This window comes from Dermacentor variabilis, chromosome 3 (assembly GCF_050947875.1).
Source record: "Dermacentor variabilis isolate Ectoservices chromosome 3, ASM5094787v1, whole genome shotgun sequence".
In the NCBI taxonomy this organism is placed as follows: Eukaryota; Metazoa; Arthropoda; class Arachnida; order Ixodida; family Ixodidae; genus Dermacentor; species Dermacentor variabilis.
The window spans coordinates 63,609,511-63,637,383 of record NC_134570.1 but is presented as its reverse complement, the minus strand read 5'-3'; the positions used below and the strand labels follow the sequence as shown (position 1 = coordinate 63,637,383).

The window sequence follows — 27,873 nt, the reverse complement described above, 5'->3', positions numbered from 1 at the left end:
GTCACTAAAGTTGTCTGCCGCATATCGGCGCTGTTCTGGTAAACTGCGAACGATGGAGACGCGTGATGCAGCTGCAGCCAGCAATTTCCTGTTATGGTAGTTCCGCCAAACCCGGCCAACGAGATGGAATGTGTGGTCACCCCTCGGTATAGCCCCTACGAGCCTAGTCCCCTTCGAGAATTAGGCTTGTCTGCTGTGTTCGGTGATGGTAAAGGAGAAGCTTCGGAATGGAAACAATATACTCCGGTTTACTGATCAGTGGTCAAAAGTATTTTGGTTGGGAAACACCTTTAATTCTCTCGCATGTACAGCAACATTTGAGCCAATGGTCACTTTTGAGCAATGAAAAAAGATGTCTGTGCTATAACTCTCGCGGGACCATTGCTTTTGCACAAGCTATGGACAACTGAAACAAACAAAAAAAAGAATATTTTTACTTTGCAAATTTTTCGGTCTGTCTAAACGTCGTCCCATCGTACTCATTCGAACTCGCGTTGTTCCGAAGGAAGTCACGTGATGTTGTTTAGTAAATTGTGCCTAATAAAGCGTTCATCCCCATCAACAAGTGCCCGCGTTTAATTTCTCGTCGGCGTTGCTGCAAAGTGTTGTGACAAGAACTCTGTCTTGTTCTCATGAAAAAATTCGGCTACTATTTCTGACAATTACGCGTGATTTTCTCCCTACTGCTTCAGTTCTCCTCAGTTTATCCCAATTCAAACACCTGTTCTCAAAGTGCATCCCAGTTTTTGGATTCACCGGCAGCTCACTGAGCAAGCTGCGCGAGAGGAGCTAGAATCAGAAGTCGTGCATGGCATGCTATACTGCTGCCCGGAGGCTCGAATACTCTGACCATCAGAGTACTGTGTTGGGCCAGCTGGCGCAAAGCTTAAGAAAGGCTTGTGGCGTAAGGGTAAAATTGTCGTAAGAAATAAGAGGAGACAGAAAGAGGCGCCAAACTCTTATTTAATTTTTCCATCTTTCTCTTATTTTAGCTTGGATATTACAGTACGGCCTGTAGCCTGGTGCGATCTCTCATAGGGGCTCCAAGAATTTATGCCTGGCGCCGACACACACACACACACACACACACACACACACACACACACACACACACACACACACACACACACACACACACACACACACACACACACACACACACACACACACACACACACACACACACACACACACACACATATATATATATATATATATATATATATATATATATATATATATATATATATATATATATATACACTTGTACGTTAATGACATACATACATACATACATACATAAAGTGTTTGAGCATGAAACCCTGTACGGGGTTCAGTTGTGATTAAGTGTAGTGTCAAGTTGTAAGTGAAGGTTTTAATTTTATAGGATGTGTATATCACCAAACATAATTTTTGTTTGTATGTTTGGTTGTTTGTTATTACACATGCTAAAATTAAAATTCGCCCAACGTTCTGGCAATTCGGTCCAACTGGTTTGCGACCGCGTACATTTATGGTTGCTGAAATAAGACAGCTGCCGGTCCTCTATTTTCACCCATTTTAAGAACATGTTATCAAGTTTTACTCGTGACGCACTTGCCTGCAAGTCCTTTTGCGCGACATTACCGCTTTGAGATTTCTCTGACCTTTAACGCCGACGCTGGTAAGCGAGACTCAAGATCGTTCGGTGTAGTATAGGCACGGACATCTCACCAATGTGGAAAAAAGACAAATACGAGAGAAAGAGAGAAAACGAGGAGTTAAGAGAGCAGGTGACGGGCTCACCGAAAGGGCACACGTCGTTACAACGATGCTTGCCGTTTGCGTTCGGTGTGCAGCTGCATCGGCCTGTCTTGTGATTGCACACGGCGGAGGCGTTGCAGTGGCACTTCTCTTTGCAGTCGGCACCGAACATACCCTGAAATAGCGGACGGCCTGGTTTGCGATTCAAGACCAAAGAAGAGAAGTCATGCGATCACATAAATGGAGCGAATCCGCGTACCACGCCATGAAGGCTATTGTGGCTTTTCTGAAAAATATAGAACAGTGTATGCGATTGTAATAAGTGTTTCCCGTTATACCTTTTTTTTCCCTCTGCATCATCATCATCTTGTTCACTTTTGCCCTCTCTTTCTCGTTTCCCTCCCTCGACCCCAACGCATAGTAGCGGGATAGAACACTAATTCAGGCCGGCCTCGCAGCTTTTCTTTTGAATGAATTGCTCGCATCCCTAAGCGAAGTTCAGTGTTGTTGCGAAAGTCGTGTCAGTGTCTTGATTGGGACTTTTGTGCACCAGCGCCGTATACTACAACATTGCATGCCCATAATCGCCGGTCTAGTAATATTTTCAATTGTCCGCTTCCATCAGCCAAAGCTTAGAGAATGCGAACTGCGGAGTGACGAACCGGATCAGCCTTTATGCTCAAAAATTTTCATGCCGCTATCAATATATATATGTAAAATCGGGCGCCTCAATATAACGACGCTAAAGCGAGTTCTTATTTTGGTCCGCAAATATTAATAAGAGCATAAAGGCCGATCCATGTTTATTACGCAATGCGTTTCGCAGTTCTTTTTTACAATAAACGAAGCTTTACGAAGTGCGCTTATCTTTTCAAGTAATTATGTTTGGGTATGCAAGTATACGGAGGTGCAGTTATAGGGTTATTCAGTTTGCGTAGGTATTTTCACTACCGACTTTCAGAGACGCTCGGATTTGTCTTCGAGATTATCAATTACTTTTCCTTGTATGAAAAAAAAAGGAGGTGGACAGGCAGCAATGAGAGACAAATGAAGGAAGGGAATGGAAAGGAGGCCTACAAGAGGCACGCCCGGTTTGCTACCCCACACAGGGAGAAGCGGTGCGGATGATTAAAAAAAAAATGAAGGCCGCATAAGGATTCGCGGGCGTTGCTGCGGTTCTTCGTGAGGTAGCAAATGTACATCGGAGCAAATGTGCATGGTAATCCACATAACAATCTCCAACGATCAGTAGTGCGTTTTCAGCGTCGGCGACAACCGGCGCCAAAAACGAGCTTAACGACACTTTACCTGGGGACACTTTCCGTCGCAAAATTCTCCGACGTATCCCGGCTGACAGCGACACATCTTGGCGGCGGAATCGCACGCGCCGTGTTTGCAGGCACGACATGGGTGCTCACATTTCTCGCCGAATAGTCCCTCCGCACATTCTGAAAACGAAAACGCGGGACGATGCAAAAAAGTATTGTAAAAAAAACGCAACGGACATCGCCGTTAAGTAATTATGCGCTCTCACGTAAACGTGAGAAGTTACGTAAGAAGTTCCCGACGACTTACGAGCGAGCTTGCACGTCCTGCCGTCTTCGGCTAGCTGCAGGCCAGCTGGACACGTGCATCGGAAGGAGCCGTCCAAGTTTTGGCAGCGATGTTCACAACGTCCCGGCTCTTCGAGACACTCGTCGATGTCTCCGTTTGAAGAAGATATTATTAGAAAAACACTAAGGCATGATACAATAAGAGATATCTTGTTATAACTCTTAGTAAGCATTTTAACAGCCGAGAATACCTGAATAAACAAAAGTTATTTGACGGCAAGTCACTTGCGGCGTCAAGGTTATGCACGGTCACTGACCTTAGCAGTTGCGTTATCTGTATGTAGAAGCAATCTTCCGCGTTTTCGGACGCATGCTTCGACTGAGACATGTCAACGAACAATAGCATGATGCTACATCCAGATCCATGAAACGCTCCTTCTCTATATTACGCACCAACATCGTTTAGACGGCAGGGCGATTTTAACATGCTCCGAACAAAGACGTCGAGGAAACAGTTTAAACAATGCGACATATAACATATCGTTAGACTGAACGTTTCTACGATTGCTTGATGCTGATTAATTTTCCTTTCAACATTGCTGATTGTTGTGACAATTTTCCAGTGCGTGAAAGGATGCCTGGAAGATAAACATCCGTATCATGTGTTAGTTAATTAATTTACTTTAGTTCGCTTAGCTTATTTGAAGTTTCGCCAGTGAAACGTACTAGCACTGTTTCGCTTTTACGGGCGGATAGCGGTGTCGAAGTAGCTGAATAAAATATTCGCTAAGTAACTCAAGAATTAATTGTTTTGTGATTTACTTTAGGGTACATGTTCTATTTGCAAAACTGAGCCAAGCAAAAGTGACACCCCCATGTCTGCTTAACCGAAATCATTATTCTAGCACCACTTCCGAGATAGCCGTCCCCAAAATGAGATAAAAATGCGTCGGCCTTGCAGTTAACATCGTCCCAAACTACTATGCAGAGTAATAGTTAAGAGAAACCGGTAACTGGAACGGAAATACTATGTAGGCGATTTCTTTACGGATGGAGAGCTCGAAAATAGCGTTAGTCATGTAATCTCTGTTAAGCAGGCGTCACTTCACCACAACTCGGCCTCGATTTCGCAATTTTTTTTCCGACATGCGTCATAATAAACAAAAAGTTAATTACTGTGTCTCTCCAATAAGCTACCTGTGTACATTGAGATTCATCGTACATGTGATGTCCGGAGGTCGCAGGATCGAATCCCGGCCACGGCGGCCGCATTTCGATGGGGGCGAAATGCGAAAACACCCGTGTGCTTAGATTTAGGTGCACGTTAAAGAACCCCAGGTGGTCAAAATTTCCGGAGTCCTCCACTACGGCGTGCCTCATAATCAGAAAGTGGTTTTGGCACGTAAAACCCCAAATATTATTATTATTATTATTATTATATGTGATGTCCGCCTCTTCAGATACACCACAGCAGACCAAGTGGCGTTATCACGCGCACTCGATGCGATTAAAGAAAAAGTTTGAACTAAGAGAAACACGGCGGTGTAAGCGTGCAAGTGTGCGCAAGCGAAACTTTATAGACTAAATGAGAAAAGACGGAGGTAAAATAATATAAGGAAACAAAGCACCAAGGGCTACCTTCGCAAGACTTCTTGTCAGAGAGAAGCCTGTAGCCTTCGCGGCAGGAACACTCCGGTCCCGACCGAGTGACTCGACAGTTGTGCTCACAACCGGCGTTGTCAACGCCGCACTCATGTATTTCCTGTACATCGATGCCTGTAACGAAAGAATCGTGTTTTATATAAAAATGGCAAAATTGAGCGTCGCAGTAGCCGAATCACTTCTTTTTCAATTTTTGCAAGAGATGTTCTCGTATGCGGGAGCATCTCGTTGACTGCCTCCAGAGCCGTAAGCAAAACATCAAAATATTAACATTTATGCGCATCAGTGCAGCACATTCTGATATTCATAGGCAACGATCGATGGCAACCGGAAAAAAAAAGTGCTCGTGCTTTGATTACAACTAACAAGAGAAATATCTTTTTGCTTAACGAGAAAACTAGTAATAAAGGAAATGCGACACCCACTCCGTTCAGCAATTTCACGTGTCTGAAACGAAACTTGATTACAAAGTCAAATCAGTCGTATAAGTCAAAACGCATTGATCTGGTTCGGCTGACGTGGGGGGCTGTTCTGTAAGAGTCCACTTAGTGGACTATCCATTTCGGCCGCTGCTAATTGGACGTAGCTGAGCGAGCGAGGAGCAGACAAACCGCCCTACCCAATCAGGAACGGCTGAAATGGACAGTCCACTAAGTGGACTCTTACAGAATACCCCCACTGTATTCCATCCCAATCCCACTTGCCAGTTTGTGCATTCGTGTGTACTACGTGCTCGACGAAATATGAAAGGTGATGCCTACAAGCATCAGAGAAGCTACAACATCGCTCTCAATGTAGCTCGTGCTTTCGTGCGACTTTAGCAGGACACTAAAAAGCAACACTAAATTGATTGTTAGGTATAGTAAAGTATTCTTTCAAATCCACATGTTTATCCAATTCGCCCAACTTGTGTTGATTATTAGGGAAAAAACTGAAGGCCGAAGTTCACTTTTGAATTGATCGAATGAATATAGACCACTTGGTCTAAATGATCTTACACCTATACATAAACCTTTTTGCTTTTCACACGCCCAGGAATTAAGAGGCCGCCGTGGGTCCACTCGAACCCACGACATCATGCTAAGCAGAGCAACGCTGTGGCCAGCCGCTAAACTACCGTGGCGGGTCCCGTCACCATGCCTAGCGATGTATTCCGAGAGCGTCGAACTTGATTGCATGCACCACCATAGCAAATAGACTAATGACCATACGTTCTTTGTATGATTGCTTGCAACTCAGAGAGCGCTCGCTGTGTTCTGACCCCATCTTTTAAGAACTGGCGGTAAGAAACATACAGCTAAATACGCCAGTACAAGACACAGACACTCAATTTTATTGTAGCCACTTGAGCTTGGCAAGTAGCAAGCGTCTATATCCACAGGTAAAGGCGAGCAGGTAGCACAGTCTACTCTCGAAATGCTGTAGTGACGGCGCGAGCTTTCAACCCGATAACGCAACCCGCGCCTGCTTGCCAGCTGGCACTGCAGCCTGCCCTGTCGCGAGTTGAGAAGAAAGTAGCAAGGACATTCGGGGCTATAGTGTATAAGGGGGGGGGGGTGCGTTTGCGTCATCCTTACGGAAACAGGAAGCCCCGTCACCGGCGAGCTGGTAGCCCGGATGGCACGAGCAGCGGTACGAGCCGAAAGTGTTGACGCAGTCGTGGGTGCAGCGGTTCTCGGCCAGGCACTCGTCCACGTCTGCGAGTCGAGCACGGCTGCGTCACGATACGTTGAACGAAAAACTGCATCCTGGCACGCAGAATGGTTCGAGTGCAGGACGTTCTCAGACGGTGACAGAAACCAACGAGGTCAAATTTGAAGTTAACCCGTTGCTATAGAGAGCTTTGTTGGGACGCTCTCCTCATCACCTGCGGCTGCCCAACCACCCCGACTCAAGCCGATCCTAATTAGCCATCGGTACTAAATTAACACGTTTCCCATTGCGGCTAGACGTAAACGAAAGGCGTAATCAATGCGGCAAGTCGTAAACGACGAATAATTAGTTGCTCCATCACCCTCTTCAGTCTCGCGAATTGCGATCGGCTGTAGATAAATGCGCGAAATTTACATACTTTTGTGCCAAGGTGCTGGAGACTCCATAGAAAGCAAGTCAAGGTGGGAGAATGACCCTCTGCATACTATATGGTGACCCATCATAATTACGTAGCAATTAAATATTAATTTATTGTACAGTCAGTCATGCTACGTCGCTTCAACACAAATATTGAATCACCCGCTAGAATTGGATGCACATGTTAATTATTGGGTGCAAGTGTTACAATAAGGTAAAAAGAAAGATCTCTCGCAATTATCACCGTAACACCCCACTTCAAACGTCCCGTTTTTCACACATTTCACTCACATTTGAAATAGGTGTACTTAGGAAAGCAGAACGTTCAATTTACTCAAATCTTTATATTCGTTGTCTATTCCTTGCAACCAACTCACATAAATGACAAAAGTAAGTCGCATCCACAAACGAGTACGCCGTGACCGAAAGGGTTTACCTTGGTCAAGCTGCATAGAACAGAGTACGTAGTCATGGAAGCAAACAAACAGCTTATACCTAGGACAGCACTTCAGTCCGTTATGCGAGGAACGGCAACTTCAAAAGGGTCTGAACTTGAGCTTGTTGGCATGGCTTCATTACGGGGAAACAGCGCGAAAAAAAAAAGAACGATACAAGGCGCACAGGACAGCCGCTGCCCTTTGTTGCCTCGTTGTTTCGCGCTGTTTCCCCGTAACGAGGAATGACAACCTTGCCCTTGAAAAAATGAGAGGAAAGCGAGTTGTTTTCAAACGTTTAACTCGCCAGTCGCGCATCTGCCGTAGGTCACATTGCGATTTATGACGTTTACTGGGAGTGCATTGGAAAAGAACCCTTAGATTGCTTGAAAGTACTTTCAATCGCGAAATTTAAAGGGACTGACAACCGATTTTTAAGGACCTAGTCTTTTCTGGCGCAACGCAAAGCTCATCCTTTGTAGTGTTTACGTCCGCAGCGGTTACGTTCAAAAGCGCGTGGATATTTAGTAAGCAGAATTTTTCGATCTCAGCAACCTCTAAAAAAGTAAAAGTCCCTCCTCCACCAACGCTAAGAAGTGAGAGCGATGTCGACATCCCGCCTCGCAAATTGTGAAAGCTGCCCATCGTTCTGCTTTCACAGGAGTGAGTGTAACAGTGGTTAACCACTCACCATTTCGACCTTTTCAACCACTTTTGCAAATAAAAAAAGCTGGTGCAACAAGTTCGAGCTGTTGTACAGACCTTTCTTATATTTGTACCATTTTTTCCCCCGTGTACACGCCTACGACATGGCTGGCTGGCCCCCGTCGACATTGTTCTGTCGATAGACGAGCCAAGCCAACTCATCGAAAACGAAGGTGGAGGCAGCGCCACTTTTCTGTTCACTACAAACGAAGGCCTGTCTGCACATTGTAAGTCAGGAAAAACTTATAATAATAAAAAATATGCTGCATTTCAATACTAATAGAAATATCAAGAACTACGTACACTAGTAGAAGGTCACGTGGTGGACCTTTATGCAGCTTGATGTTTTTGCCGCGTGGGGCGCCAAAGGTCATTTCTCGCGACTATTAATGATGAATTAAAAATATAAATCCAAGTTTAATGGGAGAAACATGGCTCGTTTTAGTCACTATGATAGGGAATAATTCCACCAGCAGGGTTATCTCGATTCATGTTCTCAGCGGTTGTCTGTCCCTTGTCTGTCCAAACAAAGTGTGCTTTAAGTCACCAACTTTCTTCTTTTTTCATTCAATCACCACTGAAGTGCTTGTTGCTATATGTTGATATCATTTTCCTGCACTGTGAAAAAATGAAGCTTTACCAACACTTCGCGTATTATCTTTTCCACAAATTCAGTTATTGTGAACACCGCGGTTAGAGTGTTTCTAAAAGCATAGGCGCGGATATTGTGTTTGGTGACTACTGACATTTCGCTTCTTCCGTACCAAAAGAACGGATGAGGTTTAAACACATGTACTTCACGCCTGTTTATTTCTTTAAATTATTATTTTTTTTACAGAAAGATAGGAGAGATAACAGCAGCTGTGACACTCACCGGACTCGCACTGAGGACCCTGGTAACCGGGCGGGCAGATGCAGTGCGGCTCGCCGAACTGCCGGCTGTGTCGGCGACTGCGGCCGCCGTTAAGGCATTGCGTGGCGTCCACGTAAGCCAGCGATCCTAGATGGACGAAGCAGCACACCAGGAAGATGAAGGAGCCGAAAGCGCCGAAACGAACACGAACCCCCATCACAAGCGAGCGTATCCTCTCTTCGAGATTAAGCTTACTATTGTTTACGCTTTGCCGCCGTCCTCCCCACCCCCTCAATTCATCATCACGGCACGTAGTAACTAGCCTGACGTCAGAAGAAGACGTCCTCTCCCGCCGGCCGAGACGCACATGGTTGCCTCCGCGTTAGCGTGGGCAACCCTGAGAGAGGAGGTCTGTGCGACGGTTGCTTCAGCGAGGCTTGGGAGAGAGAAAGAAAGGGGTGCAAGAAGCTTTTGCTGTATGCGCACGAGGGACGGATAGGTTCGGAAGCTTGAAAAAAGAATAGAGTGAAGGGAAAGGAAGAGAGAGAGAGAGAGAGAGAGAGAGACTGCCCGGCAGAGGGCCGTTGGCGTAATTCGGCGGCCTGCTGCCTGGGGCGGCGCCAAAACACCGCGCGCGCTTTAGCAAAAATAGGATTCGCCGCCCAGGCAGGCATTCGCTTCGAGAATTCCTCGACGGGGCGTGCGTGTGTGTGTCCGTCCGGACGCTTCGTCGGATCGGCCAGCGTTGGCGGCGTGCCTGGCTGCTGCTGCCCTACGCGAACCGAGGGTAGGAACTTCTAATGTAGAGCGCCAAGGAACTACAAGAGAAAACGGAGTATAAACGCGGCTGTTCTGTGACACGGACCGGTCTAGTTTGCACTGCTATACACAAACAAATTACAGGCTGTAAAGGTAAATGGAGTGAAAAATTACACAATTTAGCGTGTATGAGAGTTACGTGGATTTTATTTAACTCTGAGTACGTTGCTACTATCCTGTCTCGAACGCTGTTGGACCCTGAGGCGAGCGTGTAATTTCCTGCAAAGGGGAAGACGTGCTCTCATGTCATAGGTGATCTGCGTACAGGGCGCGCAGAGTTAAAGGGTGCCTGCAGCACTGTTTTATTTAGAACCGAAAACATACTCAAATGAGTGTGAAACCTTTCGAAGTTTGGATTGCCAGCACTAACGTTATGCGAGGTACAGACAAAGGGCTCTGCAATGTAAAGCTATTCCTATCTGCTTCTATTCTATTTCCGTCACTAGCCCTCCGCGATTGGCCAAAAACTTTTCGGTCCACATCCACGTCGTCTGTCTGTAACTTCAAGTCATGCAAACCGTGGGAGCTCTCCACCTCAGAACCAAATGCACAGGCCGATTACGCACGATGAGGCCGAACTAAAACAAAACGTTATTTCTGATTCTACGCTTTTGTTGGCATGCGGCCACCGCTATTGGTCAAAATTTTCCAGGCCGCGCCCACTTCGTCTGTCTGTTACGCAAAGTCACGAGACTGCGAAAACTGTGACGTGCAAGCACTAAAGATGCATAAATACGCCCAACCAAATTTTTTTTTCTTCATAGCGCGAAAACGCCTCGTTCCTAACAGGAGACGGCTACCAGCTGATCGCCCTGGAGAATGGTTTCCTTTGCATGCAATTATTTTTTTTTTCCCGTGGCAGTATATACCGTTTTCGAGTTCTTTCGGCACGTGTACGACATCGCTCTGCCAACTGCTTTCCTGAGAATCCATCTTGGCGGCACATTTAATGCCCCGTAAGCTAAGTAAGGGGAAGCGGTCCAATCGGAGACACCAGCGCCACTCCTCACCAGGCTATCTGCTTCCACTTTGCTAGCCCATACCCACCGAACCCTCCCCACTTCTGTGCGCTCCTCGTCTGTAGTCAGCCAATCAAATAAGAAAAACCTTACGGTAGGCAGTGCTGTTACGGTAAGCAATGCTATTCGCTTCGAAACCAAACAAAAGTCCCCTCCACTAACGCAGAGAGCGTTTGATTGGACTGTTCGAGCAAGTATAGACAGGGGAGCGCGAAAAGCACGGACGAAAAAGGTACACGTAAACAGGACAAGCGCAGTTTATGTGCTCAAGAAACTTTGCAGGTCACCGCTTGCTTGCGTCGGTGGCTACGTAAATTTGAAATCAAGAGCTTAGAGTAAACTCAGAATGGAACGGTAGCCTTACTTTACATAGCGCCCCAAAAAAGTGGAAAGTGTGGGACACAATGCTGTGTCCAGCCAGCATCCCTGGACCTGCATATATACGGGCCGTCCTCTTAGTCTCGTCTAACGTTCATCCTGCGTTCTGAAAACTGCCGAGTCTCCTTCTCCATATACCTATCATTTCTTTTCACTCCACTGCTTTGCGAGCTATCGCATTGCGCTGCTGAGCTCGAGGTCGTGAGTTCGAGTCCTGCCGTGGCTGCAGAATTTCTGTGGTGGTGAAACGCAAAAAAAAAAAAGAACACTCGTGCACACGTTAAAGAACCTCAAGTGGTACAAAATTAATCCGGAATCCCCCACTACAGCGTGCTTCGTAATAAGTGATTCTGTCAAATAAAATGCCAGAATTTAATTTAATTTAATTTTAGCATTTGCCGAAGAGAAAGCGTGGTGACGTAGACCGAAAAAAAAAGTGTCTGATTGGCCACCCTATGCTGAGATAGTACACTGGGAATAGGAAGACGCGAAATATAGGTACGGAAAGGGGGGAGAGATGACGAGTATGTGCAAGCGCTTGGACAGCGCGTGCAGTCAGTGGCGTTCGCATATAGGCAAGCCGCTTTAGGAATAAAACTTCCTTCAGTGCTTTAACAGCTGGCTATAAATGGGGACCGTGTTCAAATATGGCACTTTAGAGCTGAAGGTTGGGCTAGTTAATTCTGTTTTAAGTGCACCATAAGAATTCCCAGCGAAAACCAAAAAAAAAAATATGGAAAGGAAGCACGTGGTCAGAAAGACGCTGGATCTGTTTGAACAGCGTCTTTCTATCCACTTGCTTCCTTTCTTAGTGTGTTTATGCGCTGGAAATTTTCATAATGCTCCTAAAGTATGGCACGTGTCACAGACAGGGGACGATCGCCAATTGCGCAGAATGCTTTGGAGCATTCTGCGCATTGTAAGTCAAAGCGAGGACAGTAGCACAATGTGTGGTGGATGTTCTCTTCGCTGCCACAGTCGTCGCATGCACGCAGCACTGTTGGCCCTTCTATCGCAGGAAGTTGCGAACATCTTTTGCGTCAGAAGTGGGCTGCAGACGCCGAGGTGTTACTCTCGAGATGCGACGAAAAAACTTATCGGCCAGGTTTAGGCTGGAAGCACTTACGCTGCAGGCATCCTTTGTCGCCTCTGCGCCTCGTCCAGCCCTCGCAACATCCGTAAGCAGTGGTGTACCGACGCTCCAGCCCGTTTTCGTACGCCACGTAGTGAACTGTCCTGGAAGGAGGCAAGGCCAGAAAGCGACTGAGCAACTCATACTCACCAACGCTGTCATCAGTCTAAGCACACCACAAAGGACAGAGGCAGCCCTCAAGTGTTTCTAGTTACTCTAATCCCACACCAGTTGAACTTAATTGTACCTATACGTAATCACTCCATCACAATGTTTCCCTTCCCTTAACCCCATTCTGTTAGTCTGATAGGCGCCTCTAGTTATCTGGTATGTACGAATTACGCGACCTGCCCAGCTCTTTGTTCCCACTCTCGTCAAAAGTCTAATAAACACGTGTTAGCTCCGTAGTCCGTACAGTGACGTATCTTTATTCAAACCTATCGTTTTTAGTTCCATCGCTCGTTGTGCCACCCTTTGTTTCTTCACAAGTTTCCTTTCGTTCTTATTTTTTATTGGAAGTAAAGAAAACATTTAGTCACCCTACAATAGCGACATCTGCTTTTTGTAAAACCGAAAGAAACCCCATGTGTTCGAAAAATTCTACAGCGAAGCTAGCTAAAGGGATGACTCGAGGTCCGCACGTCACATTAAACACACTTTAACTCAGAGAGACAAAAAGGCGAGGACAAGTTGCACCGCGCACTACATTGAGTCCAGACACACCCGTGCATACCGAGTTTCGAACACGTACGAGAAGCCGCGATGCGTCCCGAGTGAATATTACTTCGAGCTCGACTTCGAGAGTAACCGCTTGGTTATCCCGAAAGCTTCAGAATCACAGGTTTGTTTCGGGAAAAAAATGCAGAGGGATTATTATACAGAGTTAATTAATCACGCGTGCTCCCTTAACTAATGCTTAAATATAGCCAAGGAGAGATCAGTGTATACAGTGCTGAAATATCGCCGCACACTTGTAGCACCTTTCGTCGAACGATAAGCGCTGACAAACAGCTGTCGCGGAATTAAAATGTCAGCCTCTTGGCATTGGTGTTGGTGGCGCGCACGAGCAGTCTAGAGGCACTGACTGGTTTCAGCCACCGGCATGATCTGAAGGGAGGCACGCCGGAAGAGGCCAGTCGATGTGATTTACAGCCTGGCGCTTGGTTGCTCGATCTGCTTGGAGTACGCCGGTACGTACCGGCGAGGAGTTTATTTTGAAAGGGGGCCCGTGGTAGAGAACCCGGAACTGGACTTTCGGCTGGCACGTTGCGGGTATCATCAATTACCGCTCCGCCTCACCCCCCCATGGCTTTGTTATTGCTAGTACGCTCCTCTGCAGGGCCCGAATTCATACCCGAATTCACGGATCTCATCGTTCGTGTCATAGGAAAAAAAATGGAAATGGTGGGTTATTTGCGAATAAAATCGAGGCCACATTAATTTCGCCCCGATGGCGCTAGCGCTAGCGGGACTCGGGTATTTCATACTATTTTCACGAATTCGGGTCGCTTTTATGCAGGGAGTGCTCTGAAGACCTTAGAGGCCGTGATCATGCTTAGTTTTTCATCTTCATCACCATCGTAATATCATGGCATTTTGTTAACATTGAATTGGGTCGAATGCAACCTAATTCTTCTCGGTTAATGAACGGTGAACAATCCCAAAGCCAACGTTGTTGAAATTCAAGCCGGCCCGGTCTATCGTGTAAGATTGACAAGGTGGTGTCAGCAACCGCATTCTCGCGTTTTTTTTTTTCCATACCTAGCCTCTACTCAAGATGAGACTGACGAGAGACTGACGACGTAGTAGGTATAGCAGAAGTGCCATCTAAGCTAACGCTTATTATTTGTCCTCAGGCTCCCTTTAACCTTAGTATCACCTCATTCGGAAAGATTTTGCTTTAAAGGACACCAAAGAGTAAAATAACTTGAGCTGTATTAGTAAAGTTAACGTTTCCCAAGACAAAGACACAAACTTGGAGGGCGCTGAAGCTTCGCCTTTAAGAGTCGAATCCCTGACTGCGCTTCCCGGCAAGTGCAGCTTATGTAACCGTAATTTTTACCGGGAAACGCTGGCGGCGAACGCTACGCACAAAGGCGAGCTTGCTGGTAGAAACGCGGCCTCTTAAGTGGGCCGATTCCAGAGGTTGTGCACAGCCGCGCCAAAAAAGAATTACATCATTTTCGAGTTTCTGTTATTGTTTCGCACTTTTAATATTTAAGCCTGTGGAGATTTAACATAAAAGGCATGGGCTGACAGTGTTTTGTTTCTCGACATGTGGGCCGTCAATCTCAAAATTCCGAGGACTAACCTTGTCAAGAATGTAAGACAAGGTATGAGCAACTTTAGGGATAGAATGGTGCGGCAATATAGCCCGCATATACCGCATGTCATTCAGCAATATACAGGTATTTTTCCGTATGGCCAACACTACCGACGGCGACACCGGATTTTCTCTGATGTGGGGCTCTCAACGCTATCGCATTAAAAGAAAGAAGAAAGCCACTCTTACCGTGAGAACAGGCTTGTTAAGCCAAAGAAGGACACAACACAAAAAGAAAAATGGAAGACAGGTGGCTCCGCCTTCAAGTTGCCGCACTAGCTCGCAGTGACGTCACGTGTTTTTGCCTGAGTCTACTCGGGTGTAGTCATTTTTTCCCGGCTACGATGTGGGCCACACTTTATTCCAAAGGAACCAAACACTGAATTTACCAAGTTTCGAGTACTTTTACAAAGCCACGGTGACCCGAATACGCGAAGATATTCCGCAATTTGTGACGTACGTCATACTGACGTAAACCGGAGTTGGTGTGCCGGCATGAAATAAACAAGAGAGTGAAACTGCCCTCCATTTTCTGTTCTAATAATCAGCTTTGTGACGCGAAATTAAAAAGAATAGTGTTTTGAAAGAACAACTTATCGGTCAAAAACTGATTTAGCGTTTCCCTTCACTCTTAAGCAAATTTTACACCCTTTGGGGCTTATCTTGACGCAAAACAGTAGTCGTCATCTGTCTTGCTTGCGTTTCCTTTCTTTTAAACTCAGCGCTGGCTACGTTACTTTCCCGTCGAGAATGCTATGTCACGCTGATAAAGCGCAAGCCGTTCGTGACTTATAAATACTGGGCTCGCCACGTTAAAGAAAGGAAATGTGGGCAAGACAGATGACGCTTACTGTTGCGGAACAAGACGCGACCGAAAGGGGTGTACACCTTCTTAACAGTGTTTAGTGTTTTTTTTTTCCGGGTACCTTACCTCGGTTGGTACTCGAAGCACTCCGCCTGTGCGTAGGAGCAGTTGGCGATCCGTATCTTCACAATCTGCGTGCGTGCTCGCCGGCTCGGCTTCGATACGCGCACCGTCTCTGATTTTCGGTAGGCACACACGTTGGGCCTGCAGGGCGGAGTGAACGCAGAATGAGGTTTCCGAACGTCGAAGAAAAAAAAAATTAGGGTATCTGTCAGACACGGTTGCGAGGATTTCGCAAACACGCGTCTATACTCGATTTATAATGCTCATTCTGAATTGGTCACCTTATTGAGCGACTCTGTGATTTATGATTATTTATAGTTGCTAAATTGTTAATCCATAAAAGTAAGGAAGTTTATAATGAGAGCGGCAAGAAAAATCTTCAATAGCGAGCACGCTCTTATTGACTTAGACAGATTGCTGGTAGCTGAAGTACTTTCCTCCGGTAGAGAGAGAGAGAAAGAAAGAGAGAGAGAGAGTGAGGGAGGGAGGGAGGGAGGGAGGGAGGAATAAAGGCAAATACAGGGAGGTTAACCAGAGGATATCTCCGGTTAGCTACCCTGTACTACCCTTTGGCAGGCATTCTCAGATCATGAACAGCAGGTTGCCATTATCCCTTAAGAGAAAAGTGTATAATAGCTGTGTCTTACCAGTACTCACCTACGGGACAGAAACCTGGAGGCTTACGAAAAGGGTTCTACTTAAATTGAGGACGACGCAACGAGCTATGGAAAGAAGAATGATGAGTGTAACGTTAAGGGATAAGAAAAGAGCAGATTGGGTGAGGGAACAAACCCGAGTTAATGACATCTTAGTTGAAATCAAGAAAAAGAAATGGGCATGGGCAGGACATGTAATGAGGAGGGAAGATAACCGATGGTCATTAAGGGTTACGGACTGGATTCCAAGGGAAGGGAAGCGTAGCAGGGGGCGGCAGAAAGTTAGGTGGGCGGATGAGATTAATAAGTTTGCAGGGACGACATGGCCACAATTAATACATGACCGGGGTTGTTGGAGAAGTATGGGAGAGGCCTTTGCCCTGCAGTGGGCGTAACCTGGCTGATGATGATGATGAAAACGGAAAGTCAACTCAGGAACACAGCAACAAATAGTCCATTCACACATGTACGCTAGAGTCAACACAAAGTCCGGTCAGATAATTGCAACAAAGTCATTAATGCGCTGTTCTAAAAGATTCTGCGCAAGGCAGGAACACTTCCACATTAAAAATTGGTGATTCCAGGGAGTTCTACTCGTCTGTTGTGCTACGTCAGAGGGGTCGGGGAGCCCCGGCCCGGGTCCTTACATTCTTCATGCTGTGGGGTATGAACTGCGCAAGTTCGGTGAGTGGCAGCGGGGAGTCGGTCTACCTTGTCATTTTTTTTTCTGTAGTAGCTTTTGAAGAGTCTGTACCCGCTTAACGTTACAAATAAAGTCGCACTCTATTTCTGTTCGAATATTAGATGCACTCTCTTAATAGTTACATCGACGTATGGAGTTTTGCCCTTGAAATCGGCTGCTTTTCGAAAACTTTCTTGTCGGACGTGACTGCAGTATCAAAAAGCCGAATATGCAGTCATGCATCATGTTTTAGCGTATTAAGGAAATTCGTGAAACTAATATTCATCAAAAAAGAAGAAAGAAAGCTTCACAAAACAAATTATCAACTGGAAAATATCGGCGAGTTTTCTAGGAAATATGGTCACTGCAAAAAGAGAAAAAGAAAAATAAACCCGAATTTTTGGGTGGCTACAAAGACGAAGAGAAGTACGCAGCATTAAAAAAAAATAAAAATGTTAGATTAAAACCAATAGATCACGAAATTCAGCTTGTTTCACTCTGTCTTCGTGTTACCGCAGCATATTGACGTTTCAACGTGGCGGTAAACTTCGCATGTATTTTGCTTGCCGGCTTGTTTGCATGGCGCTTGTATACATGGCGCCTGGCGCGCGAACTGCAGGTATACGTGCCACAGTTTGTCCATATTAACGTGGCGTGTGTATACCGACCGTAGAACGTTCTTTCACAGCTCATTGTACAACTGCCTTTCAACTCCAACCATTATTTCCTTTTCTTTCGCCCTTCGCTTCCTGCTTGCTTCCACGCGGAGTAGCAGGTCACAGGCACGCCACTCCTGCTCATTCGGGGCACATCGATACGCTTCTCTCGGTCTGTCTGGATGTCTCTCTCTCTCTTTCTAAACACGCTCAATGAGAAGAAAGGGGCTTAAGCGGGGGGCCCGATTTTTATTAATCGTATCATAAGAGACCAACAAACAAGGACACCAAGGACAACCTAATTACTTGCACTTACTAATTTAATTAAAGAAATGATAAATTAACTGAAATGAAAGTGGATGAAAGAACAACTTGCAGCAGGTGGGGAACGATCCCACGTCTTCGCATTACGCGTGCGATGCTCTTACCAATGAAGCTACCGCGGCGCCGTTTTCCCATCCCCTTTTTTTGGGCATTTAATGTTTTACTACTACTACAACTAACCCTGGGAGTGTTAGCCAGCGCCACCACTCACAAACCTTGGCGGCGGACTTGGAACATCCTTTCTGCCGCAAGCTGGAGCACTGAAATGCGCCCAATAAAACGCCATGGCAACAATCACCACTCACATGCTTGGATCGAGCTGAATCTCGTCCGCGCCGAGCGCCAAGTCGGTGACCGTGCATACTTGTAAGCATATCACCACCAAGATGGGACGCATTGCTCGGGTGACCCTTGGCCCACTGATGAGACCTTTAGGCCGACGACGAAGGCGTCAGCGACATAGGCCCACCGAGTGTTGTTTACAGCTTCTAGAGAAAAAAGAATGAAGGACTCATTGAAAGCTCTGGCTTACATCAACATCATCGCTATCGCATGCTCGGGTATTGTGCGTGACTGGAACAACACGTATCCGTAATTCCGCTTGCAACATTACAATGTTAGGTTGGCCTCCGAAGCATTAAGCCTCAATCCTTACACAATTAAGGAACATACGAGCGTTTACTTGCGAAAATTAATCCGTTTGACACGTGTGTGTCAATATGACACGCGTGTGTGACACACACACACAACCACATATAAAATCGCAAACACATACAATATACACACACGCACGCACAGCACGTGCCTGCCAATGCTGATGCCGGACATATTAAAGAAGGCAGCCGGTCAATGGCAAATACTTCTTACTAACGAAAAGCGCTGTGAATCAAGTCCATGTTCTCTTACAGTTCTTTTCAGGACGAACTGTGCTGCAACTAAAGAAGCACACGCACGCATACTACAGACAACCTTACAAGTGCGAAAGGACTCACATCGCTAATGACGCCAGACGTCCTGGTTAACAAACGAGCTGTCTTCGGGCCAAGGCGACGCAGCCACCTCATGCAAATTTTCAAGTTGGCTTGGGGGCCGTTCTCTCTCCTCTCGCCTGTTTCGCAGCGCCCAGAGATTCTCGAGCTGCAGCAGCAGAAGCAGCAACAGCAGCAGCAGCCTATCGCGGCGAGCGGGCACTATAACGGTGTCTAGCCGCCGCGCACGGCGCGATGGAAAGAGCAGAGGAGGGTGGAGATGCTGAGAGGGCAAGCTTGCCCACCGACAGCAGCGTAAACACGAGCCAGCCGGCAGCGGGCTGCGTTGAAAGGAACCCCAGAATGGGAAGACGTGTAAACGAAAGCTTTTGCTTTTACGGTATACCCCTCTCCCCCCTTTTTTTTTATTTCAGTGTGTCCGTCGAATAATATTCTGTTCCTTATAGGGGTCACTAAAGAGTAAAAAATCGTTTATACTGACAAAGTAGTTTGTTGGATCACCATTTTCCTTAATTTCGCGGCGCTAGCTCGATTATAAGAAGAGTAAACGAGTCGATGTCAAGGTTCCATTGTTTGAATTTCGCGCCAAAACATCAGCCCCCACCCCCCGAACTTACAAAAAAAGTACTTACGCTAGAATTCTCCGATGAACCATTAGCGTATGCGGCGGCAGGTCAATAGAAAAATGGCACTTACGAAGGAAAAGCTTTGTTAATTTGGTTCCAGCGCCAGCGAGAGGTTACGGATTTCAAAATATGTTCTGTCCAAAATCAAGAAAGGGGCTGACAGATGGAATAGCACACTGTGGTATAAAGTTTGTAAACAGGGACGAGTTGCCTCAGAAAGGCTGGCCAACGTTTCGATAGGAGGACCTATCTTCGTCAAAGGCGGCCTCGTTGTACCTTAGCCGTTGCGGCTCTGTAAAAGTTATTGAAAATTGCTAATACAGGTGTCAATCCGATCACACAGATCGAGTGCTGCCACATGGTCACTTTCAATCGCGATCTCGCTCGATCCGAATCCGGACAATCGCGATCCATGCATCGCGATCGAGGCTCTCGATCGTGATCGTAGGCTGGCAACCATGCAAAAAAATATGGGGTTTTACGTGCCAAAACCACTTTCTGATTACGAGGCACGCCGCAGTGGAGGGCTCCGGAAATTTCGACCACCTGGGGTTCTTTAACGTGCACCTAAATCTAAGTACACGGGTGTATTCGCCCCCATCGAAATACGGCCGCCGTGGCCGGGATTCCATCCCGCGAACTCGTGCTCAGGCACTCTTACAGGCAAAGCTTAAGCGTCCTCCGAATTTTAGCAGATGGTCACTAAAGAGTGAAAGTAGATGTTAAACTGTATTAGTAAATTATGCTTACGCAACAGCAAACTGCCATTCTCACCGTGAGAGGATGCTCAGTAAGCGTAAAAAAGCAGAAAAAAAAAACGAAAGACCGGTGGCGACGTTGCCGTAAAGTTCATTTACCAGCTTGCCATTGCGTCACTGATTTCGAAGACGTCTGCTTTGGTCCAGTTAACTACTTATTGACAAAGAGCTTTCTTCTATAGATATCAAATATTCGGCAACATTTTACCTGCGTCGAGACCGCCCTAACGCAGGTATATAATAACTTCATATGCGTTACATCACAGTGACGTAACGACGCTGAGATTTCGGCCCTAATTAAAAAAACATAGAGGGAGAAGTTCGGCCTTCGTTCCTCGTGGCGAAAATTCCCCTGCAGCAAAAACAGAGAAAATTGTTAGCGCGGTGAAGTCGAGTGGCCGTGACCACAGCATAGCAACGGGCAGTGGGAACGGAGACGGTGTTTGTTGCTCAAAGAAGTACTACAGATTAAGTTTTTCTCTTTCTCTCTCCTATCTTTTTCTGTGTATATATATATTTTCTTTTCTTTAAAGGTTGGTTTAAACGAAAACGAGCCATGGTTTGCACTTGTTTTGTTTGCCGACTCTTGAAGGTTTTGCCCTAGGTCGGCCGCAGTGCCTTCCAAAACAAACTGACCCAGCTGCGTATCGTTGTTCCCAGAATAACACCGAACTTCTGTACAGAATCAAAAGGAGTCGGCAGTGCTGACGCACTCCGCGAACACACAAAAGCGAAAGAAGTGAACAAAAATGAATACATCACAATGTTTAATACGTTAGAGTGCTTTTCGTGAATTTTCAAGAACGTATAGCGAGGAATTAGGGAGATTTAGTTCAATTTCTTTTGTTCCCCCACCACGCGGCTTATCGACCTTAAATAATTCGAAATTCTCTCCATGGCGTATGCCATGACGCACAACTGAAAAAAATAAAATAAGAGGCACACCCCCTGAGTATGTCGCTTCCCCTCGGTTGTTGGAAACGAGTGCACTTATGTATCAGCGTTATCTCGATGACGGCAAACTAGTTGCTCGACTGGCAATGAATAGACAGTTTTGCTAGACACTTGGCCAGACAGCTCGTCTGCATTCTGGATGAGATGTCTGGCCCAGATAAATGCTCCGGCGGAGTTTTCGCTGAATACTTTTTTTTTTCTCAAGTTTTCTTTTTTCACTTGCGCGCAGCTATGGGTGGCCGCGGGCTGGCGTATATTCTAACGTTCTGTTTCATAGGTTTCCCACAGAACCAGCGTGCTCAAAGAGGAAGCTTTAGCTCGAGCCCATCTACGATGCCACCTATTCATATACATGTAAAACGCAGAAAGGCTATTATAAAAGAAAACCGTTGGACCGATTTGAATTTACTTTGTTGCATTTAGGAGAGAAAGCTATATACTAGTGAATAGAAGAAGGAATTTTTTTTTACTTTTACTTAGGGCATGCAATTTTTTCTCAAGAATTGGCGAATATCGCAACGTTGAAGAATATAGAAGCCCGAAGTTTATCGTTTCGTAACTCAGTATCAAAACCAGGTATTAAATTTCTGCCAACTGCATAAGTTCGAGCATCTAAAACGAACAATTAGACAGCTAAGTTTGCATTTTACGTGAACTTGTTACAACGTTTGCAAAGGTTCTGCAAAGGTCTATTCCTCAACTAGTGTTTCACTTGTATGTATTAGTTGCAGTTTACAGAATTGTAATATGCATTTTCATATCTGATGTGGAGTTGTAAACAAAGCTTGTTTTTGAAATTCCGCAGTTGCGATAAACGTCTGTGAAAATTCTGGCGCCTAAATAATTAATTCGCTCGTTGCAATTTCTAAACTTGAACTTTTCCTTTCGAATTCAACAAACCTCATCAAATTCTGTGCAACGGAAGCTAAGTAAACAATTTCTCCATTCCCATGTATTAAACAGGAGCCCCAAAATAAAGCTTCCTCGAAAGCTTATTTTTAAACTTTGTTTGTAGAGCAATACGTGTGATGTATAAAGCACCAATTTTAAATTTCTTTTTGCAATGTCAGGTTAAGCAGACTATTGGTACCGCACCCGGTTAATTTAGTGTTTGTTAAAATACACTGAAAATCTATTTTAATATATACAAGCTTTTTGTTTAGCGGCAATAGCGATCTGCATGGCTTGTAATCTCGAAGTAAAATAACAAAAATACAGTGTTCAACTACGTAATTCCCGTTTTACATTCACTGAGTTATTTTAACGCTGTTTTAAAGTTATTTGGCTATGTGCAGACAGACTTAAGGATAGGTCGGCGACATGAACACCGTTATCGTTCATTTTCACCCCGGGTCAATTCTGTGCGCCAATCACTTAGGATTTTACAGCGAAGTTGTATATGGTTAGGTCCTGGAAAAAAAAAAAAAATGCGTGCGTCGATCGAGCCGGGAAGAACGAGAATTTAGTGCCCATCCTCTCCGTCTTACGGCCGCGTGTTCTTTCTTCGGGCCGGCAAGGGGCCACCAATCGTACTGCCTCGCTCCATTCTGCGTGCGTGAGCTCTCGCGAAACGGAGTGGTGGGTAGGCACAAGAAGGACGGGGGAGGAGGAGGGGACGAACTGTCGATCGTTATCTCGCTCGCTCGTTCGTCGCGGGGAAGGGCTGGGAAAGGGCGCGTGCACTTGGGCAAGCGAGCATCGCCCTAGCGACGTTATCAGCAGTTTGGACTTGCTACGGGCAGGACGCGCGTATAGTTCGCTCTGAGGAAGAAGGACGCGCCCTCAAGGAGCGACAACGAGACCCAAAGCGCTAACGGGCGCGAAAGAGACGAGAAGCCGACGCCGCCGAACTCGTATACAGTGGCCTACGTTTCCGGACACTCGAGTAGGTGCCGTGCAGACGGAAGATGGGACCGTCGTCACGACGGTCTACGTCGCTCCAGCTACGTCCAAAGGAGATGTGGAGGCCTTTCCAATGGACGTCTTAGGTTGAATATCATCCCTCGAAGACAAGTCGATCGTCATAGTGGGAGACATTAACATCGACCTAGTGCTCCCCGTCGGCAAGTGGATTATATCCTTCCTGGTGGAACTCGTTTGGAATTGAGTGATGCACGGACGCCAATGTGCCGGCCACGCGTCTCCGGTCGTGTATGGATTTAGCATTCGGTAAGAACGTGTCTAGCACAGCAGTACAACCGATCGCGGTGTTCCACAGCGACCACTAAGCTATGGCCACTGTGGTAACAAATGAGACGAAATAAAGATGATAACAACCACAAAGCTACGTACATGTGTCTATATTCAATCAATATAGCAATAACCATTATAACTCAATATACTTGTCTATGTAGTCATTCCAATACAGCTTCGCTGTTTATACTTGTTCACAGAGTGGAAGGGCACTACATTTTTTATTAAGTTCCTAATTATTGCGCCATAATCGCTAAGTTTGGTAACTTCAAAACTAAATAAGAAAGTACTTTTTCGTGCACAGCCAGTTATGTAAACACATCAGAGTATTTGGCCTTTTGCTCCGCAACTCGTGACGCTCGCAAAAAGTTCATAGATTTTGGGGAAGTTTACGGCAGTCACTACTATGCAAAATCAGCTACGAAACAGCACGCGTCATCAACAAACGCTTCAATTATAATGCGCAGACTAACCCTTGCCAAAAAAGTGAAGCCGTAAGCCGGAATTAAGAGGAAGACCCAGTGATACCAACACTACGCCTTCTGTCTCTAAGTAGAAAAGAAAAGTATGTGGTGGGGGGCCACCTGCCGCAGTACTCAATACCTATAATTTACACTATAAAGTAAAAAAAAAATTTCTTAGCAAATAGGCATTATTATCATCCCCGAGTGAAACATTCTCAACACATATCATTCGACGGACATAAGCATGACTGTCGCAGCACGTCCGTGAAACCAAGATTTTCTATAAAGCTGTTAATCTTTTTTATATATACCGCTTTGATTTAATAGAGGAATGAGTGGAACACCTCTCCTCATCCCTACTTTAAGTGATTATCAGGAAGAATGAGGTCGGAGAACACTCTCCTGAAGTAGCACCTTTCGTTCTATCTTCACGTGCATACACACTCAACCTGATTTGAAAATTGCTTACGCTATCTTGAGTTTTGGTCATCCGGGAATAATTACTGGTGTATGCTGTCGCCCTCCTTCCTCATTCGATATTTATGGCCATAAATATGGCATTTTATGGCCATAAAAATGGGCAGACAAAGTTTCCCGCAGCACCCCTTTATCTATTTGGTTTTAATTAATTAATTAAATTTAATTATGGAGTTTTGCGTGCCAAAATCACTTTCTGATTATGAGGCACGCCGTAGTGGAGGACTCCGGAAATTTCGACCACCTGGGGTTCTTTAACGTGCACTTAAATCTAAATACACGAGTGTTTTCGCATTTCGCCCCCATCGAAATGCGGCCGCCGTGGCTGGGATTAGATCCCGCGACCTCGTGCTTAGCAGCCGAACACCATAGCCACTGAGCAACCACGGCGGGTTTATCTATTTGGTGACATCAACCTTCCAGCCATATAGTGGAATAATTATGCATCTTGTCTGCCCCAGTTTTCAATGCAGCCCAAGGATAGTTAGGTATATGTTATGCCTTCAGGCACACTCAGCTCGTAGAAGAACGAAGAATAGCTCCTAGTTCTGCGAACACGCATGATTTCCTCCTAATGAATGAAACTGAATTAGGTTCCCTTGATGCGTGTGCAGCCGACATCAGCGATCATCCATTACTAACATTTAGCCTTATTGCTTCAACCTCAAAGTGTGCCTTGAAGAGTAAAATTATTCAGTACTACCAGCTAATTTTGATGTTACACAGAGGGAACTAATTCTATTCATTGACGTGCACTTTAGGGATTTCAATATTCGTTATATTTACGGTGGTTGCTTGGGCTAGTTGCTAATTCATGATCAAAAATAACGTACAGCGCGAAGGACGAAAGTTGCGAGAGACGATATACATAGCGCTGTGTATGTCGTCTCTCATAGTCCTTGTCCTTCGCGCTGTAAGTTATTTTTGATCGTTATATTTAATTGAAACATGTTTGTGACCGAGGTAGACCGGCTAACGACGCCATGCGTTCGAGTCTGCGCAATCACTCGACATCTGCGTGGACATGGGCACACCACACATAATAAAAAAATTACCTAACAGAAAGAAACGGCTTTATGGTTCTGCTGAGCTCTGATCTAGTCATTCACATTGGGTAGCTTACCAGTCTGCGCTTGACGCTTACATACTCAATCTGAAAAACGCAAAGAACCGTATTTTTTTCTAAAACTCTGTCTACGACGTTAAAAACGAACGTGGGAAATCTTGGCGATCTTGCAAACCCACAATCTGACAGCTTTATTCCTAACACTCCGTCTGGTTAAACCATTCAATCTGACCGTTCTGCAAGCGCTTTGAATGACTTTTTTAGCTAAGATTCGGTTTCCACTAGTTCAAACAGCTCTTTACCTGTGATAAGTCATTATAATTAAATAGTCATGCTTGTTCTTTAATTGTGCACATACCTGGAGTACCTTCTCTGATCGGATTACTAAAAAGGCACTCTTCCATGGGTTACGACTCAATCAGTTCAAATTTATTTAAAGAAACGATCGTTCTGCTACCTCCGTATATCTATTCAAGCTATTTCAGAAATATTTCCCTACACATACCCTGCCCAATGAATTAGACGTTAAAAACCCACACCATAATATCGTCAGCAAGAAATTCTCTAATTACCCACCCGCTCTGCTCACTGTAAACTATTTGAACACATTATACTAAATCACTTAGCTTTCATTCCATGAGTCGAAGTCACTTTTCTATTCATCAGACCATGGTTTTCAAAAAAACATTTCATTGGGAAAGACACTCTTCATTTGTAAAATATACACCGTGTGATAAAGAATTTTTAAAAATTTTTTCTCCAGCCCTACAACATCTTAAACCAAAAGGCGTTGGCGTACTGACTGCTGTTGACAGTTCACTGAGATGTTTTCAGCACAACGATATAGAAAGTATACGGGAGTCAATCTGGCTAGAAATCATTCTAGCACGCTGTGACAAATGGTTAACTGGATCTTTCTATGCCCCACCGCATATTTCCCCTCTCTGGTTTGATTGCGTCATCTCTTCTATTAAATGTTTAATATCTTCCCATAGCAAGCCCAGGGTAATACTTGTTGGTGATTTTAACACATATAGCATTGATTGGAACACGCTCAGATATTCTCATTACAGTCATTACAGAGAGCACAAATGCAGACTGTTGCTGGATTTCCAGTCCTGTTACCTTCAGCAGCATAACTTGATCGCCAATTCCTCGGGTAACTTTCGCCTCTCGAACGCTCGATTTATATATGCCGCTCCTTCTGACATTTATATTGTGCGTACTAATACGGTTCACCCATCACCATAGGCGGAAAGTTCTCATTTTTTCCGCGCGACTGAAGAGGTCACGCATTCGGGCCGCATTCTTTGCTCGCGCACGCGAGATTGAGCCGCTGTTCGCCGTTCACCTTAACACGCTTTCACTTATACGGAACCTCATGGCTACGGCGACGCCAGCGGTAAAAATGCGCCTGGAGCGCCCATATAATTGCCAGCGCAATAATAACTGGTCATGATGCAAGTTGCGAAAGCTGACATTTTGATAGGGCGGGAACTGCCCAGCGCCAGGCTTTCTCTGCAACGCGAACGTGTATGGCGAATCCCGCGCGTCCTCCGCTACAGAGCGTCCCGAGAAGGCACAAAAGACAATCATCGCTGTCCAAGCAGGGGATGCGTAGTAGAGGAAAACATTACTTATGTGGTCACTCTATTGGGAAGGAATGTTAGCTTCAGTTGCAGTTTTGCTGGACTTTCCCGCGTGTAGCCAAAAGTGCCCGCTTTCAAAAGTGACGGGACAAGTGACATACTTTGCCTCCCTACTTTTGATAGAGGGGGGGGGGGGATGAGTGCCTCCCCTGCCTCCCACCTCGGTACATACGCCTATGCAACTGGGACGCAACAAAACGCAGCTTGAAATCTTTGTTCTGACGTTGTCAATTTGCTTTTGTTATGATACGTTTAGTGGCAAACACAACAAAGAACCATCCGTGCACTTTATCTACGCTAAGACGACAGCTATCACAGCTTTTATGCAACTAACACCGTACACGACGTGTTACTTCGACCAAGGCGCGGCAGATAGGGCTCGATCAGGATGTTTTCTTTCATCTCCTTCATTTCGTTATGATTAACTACGAAGAAGCCTGCTCGAGTGCGTTGTTTTACGATTGGGGGTGGGAGCGTAGTCACGTGGTATTTTTCATATTTCGTGGGGTTTGTTTATCAGTTTGAAAATTTTAGTACGCAATTAATACGTCGCTGAATATACCGCAATTAGATGTACCTTGGCTGTGCCTAGAAATGCCTCAGTGAAACTTTCATGATTAGGTTAGTATGTCTCGGGGTAGATAATTATTTACAATTAGCTAAATAACTCTCAGTAACGAAAAAAATTACTGGCGGCCGCTTCACGATTCTGGAAACAATGAGCACTAGGTTTTGTTCGAGTAACGCAATTGCTCTTTCT

At 45.5% G+C, this 27,873-nt stretch overlaps 1 protein-coding gene across 2 annotated transcripts in view; it reads right to left on the bottom strand.

Moving 5' to 3' along the window:
- Positions 1-19,112, bottom strand: part of LOC142575759 (uncharacterized) — a 67,154-nt gene extending 48,042 nt beyond the window's left edge. The window contains exons 1-10 of one of the 2 annotated variants that reach the window (XM_075685377.1): positions 18,930-19,112; positions 18,243-18,425; positions 15,623-15,760; positions 12,363-12,472; positions 9,042-9,167; positions 6,536-6,655; positions 4,935-5,072; positions 3,319-3,447; positions 3,052-3,191; positions 1,786-1,918 (exon numbers count right to left, since the gene is read on the bottom strand). In XM_075685377.1, coding sequence (XP_075541492.1) covers positions 1,786-1,918; positions 3,052-3,191; positions 3,319-3,447; positions 4,935-5,072; positions 6,536-6,655; positions 9,042-9,167; positions 12,363-12,472; positions 15,623-15,760; positions 18,243-18,334 — 1,126 coding nt within the window. In that variant the 5' untranslated portion in view covers positions 18,335-18,425; positions 18,930-19,112. The remainder of the gene's footprint in view (positions 1-1,785; positions 1,919-3,051; positions 3,192-3,318; positions 3,448-4,934; positions 5,073-6,535; positions 6,656-9,041; positions 9,168-12,362; positions 12,473-15,622; positions 15,761-18,242; positions 18,426-18,929) is intronic. The other variant, XM_075685376.1, reaches the window with a different exon arrangement.
- Between the last annotated feature and the right edge of the window lie 8,761 nt (positions 19,113-27,873).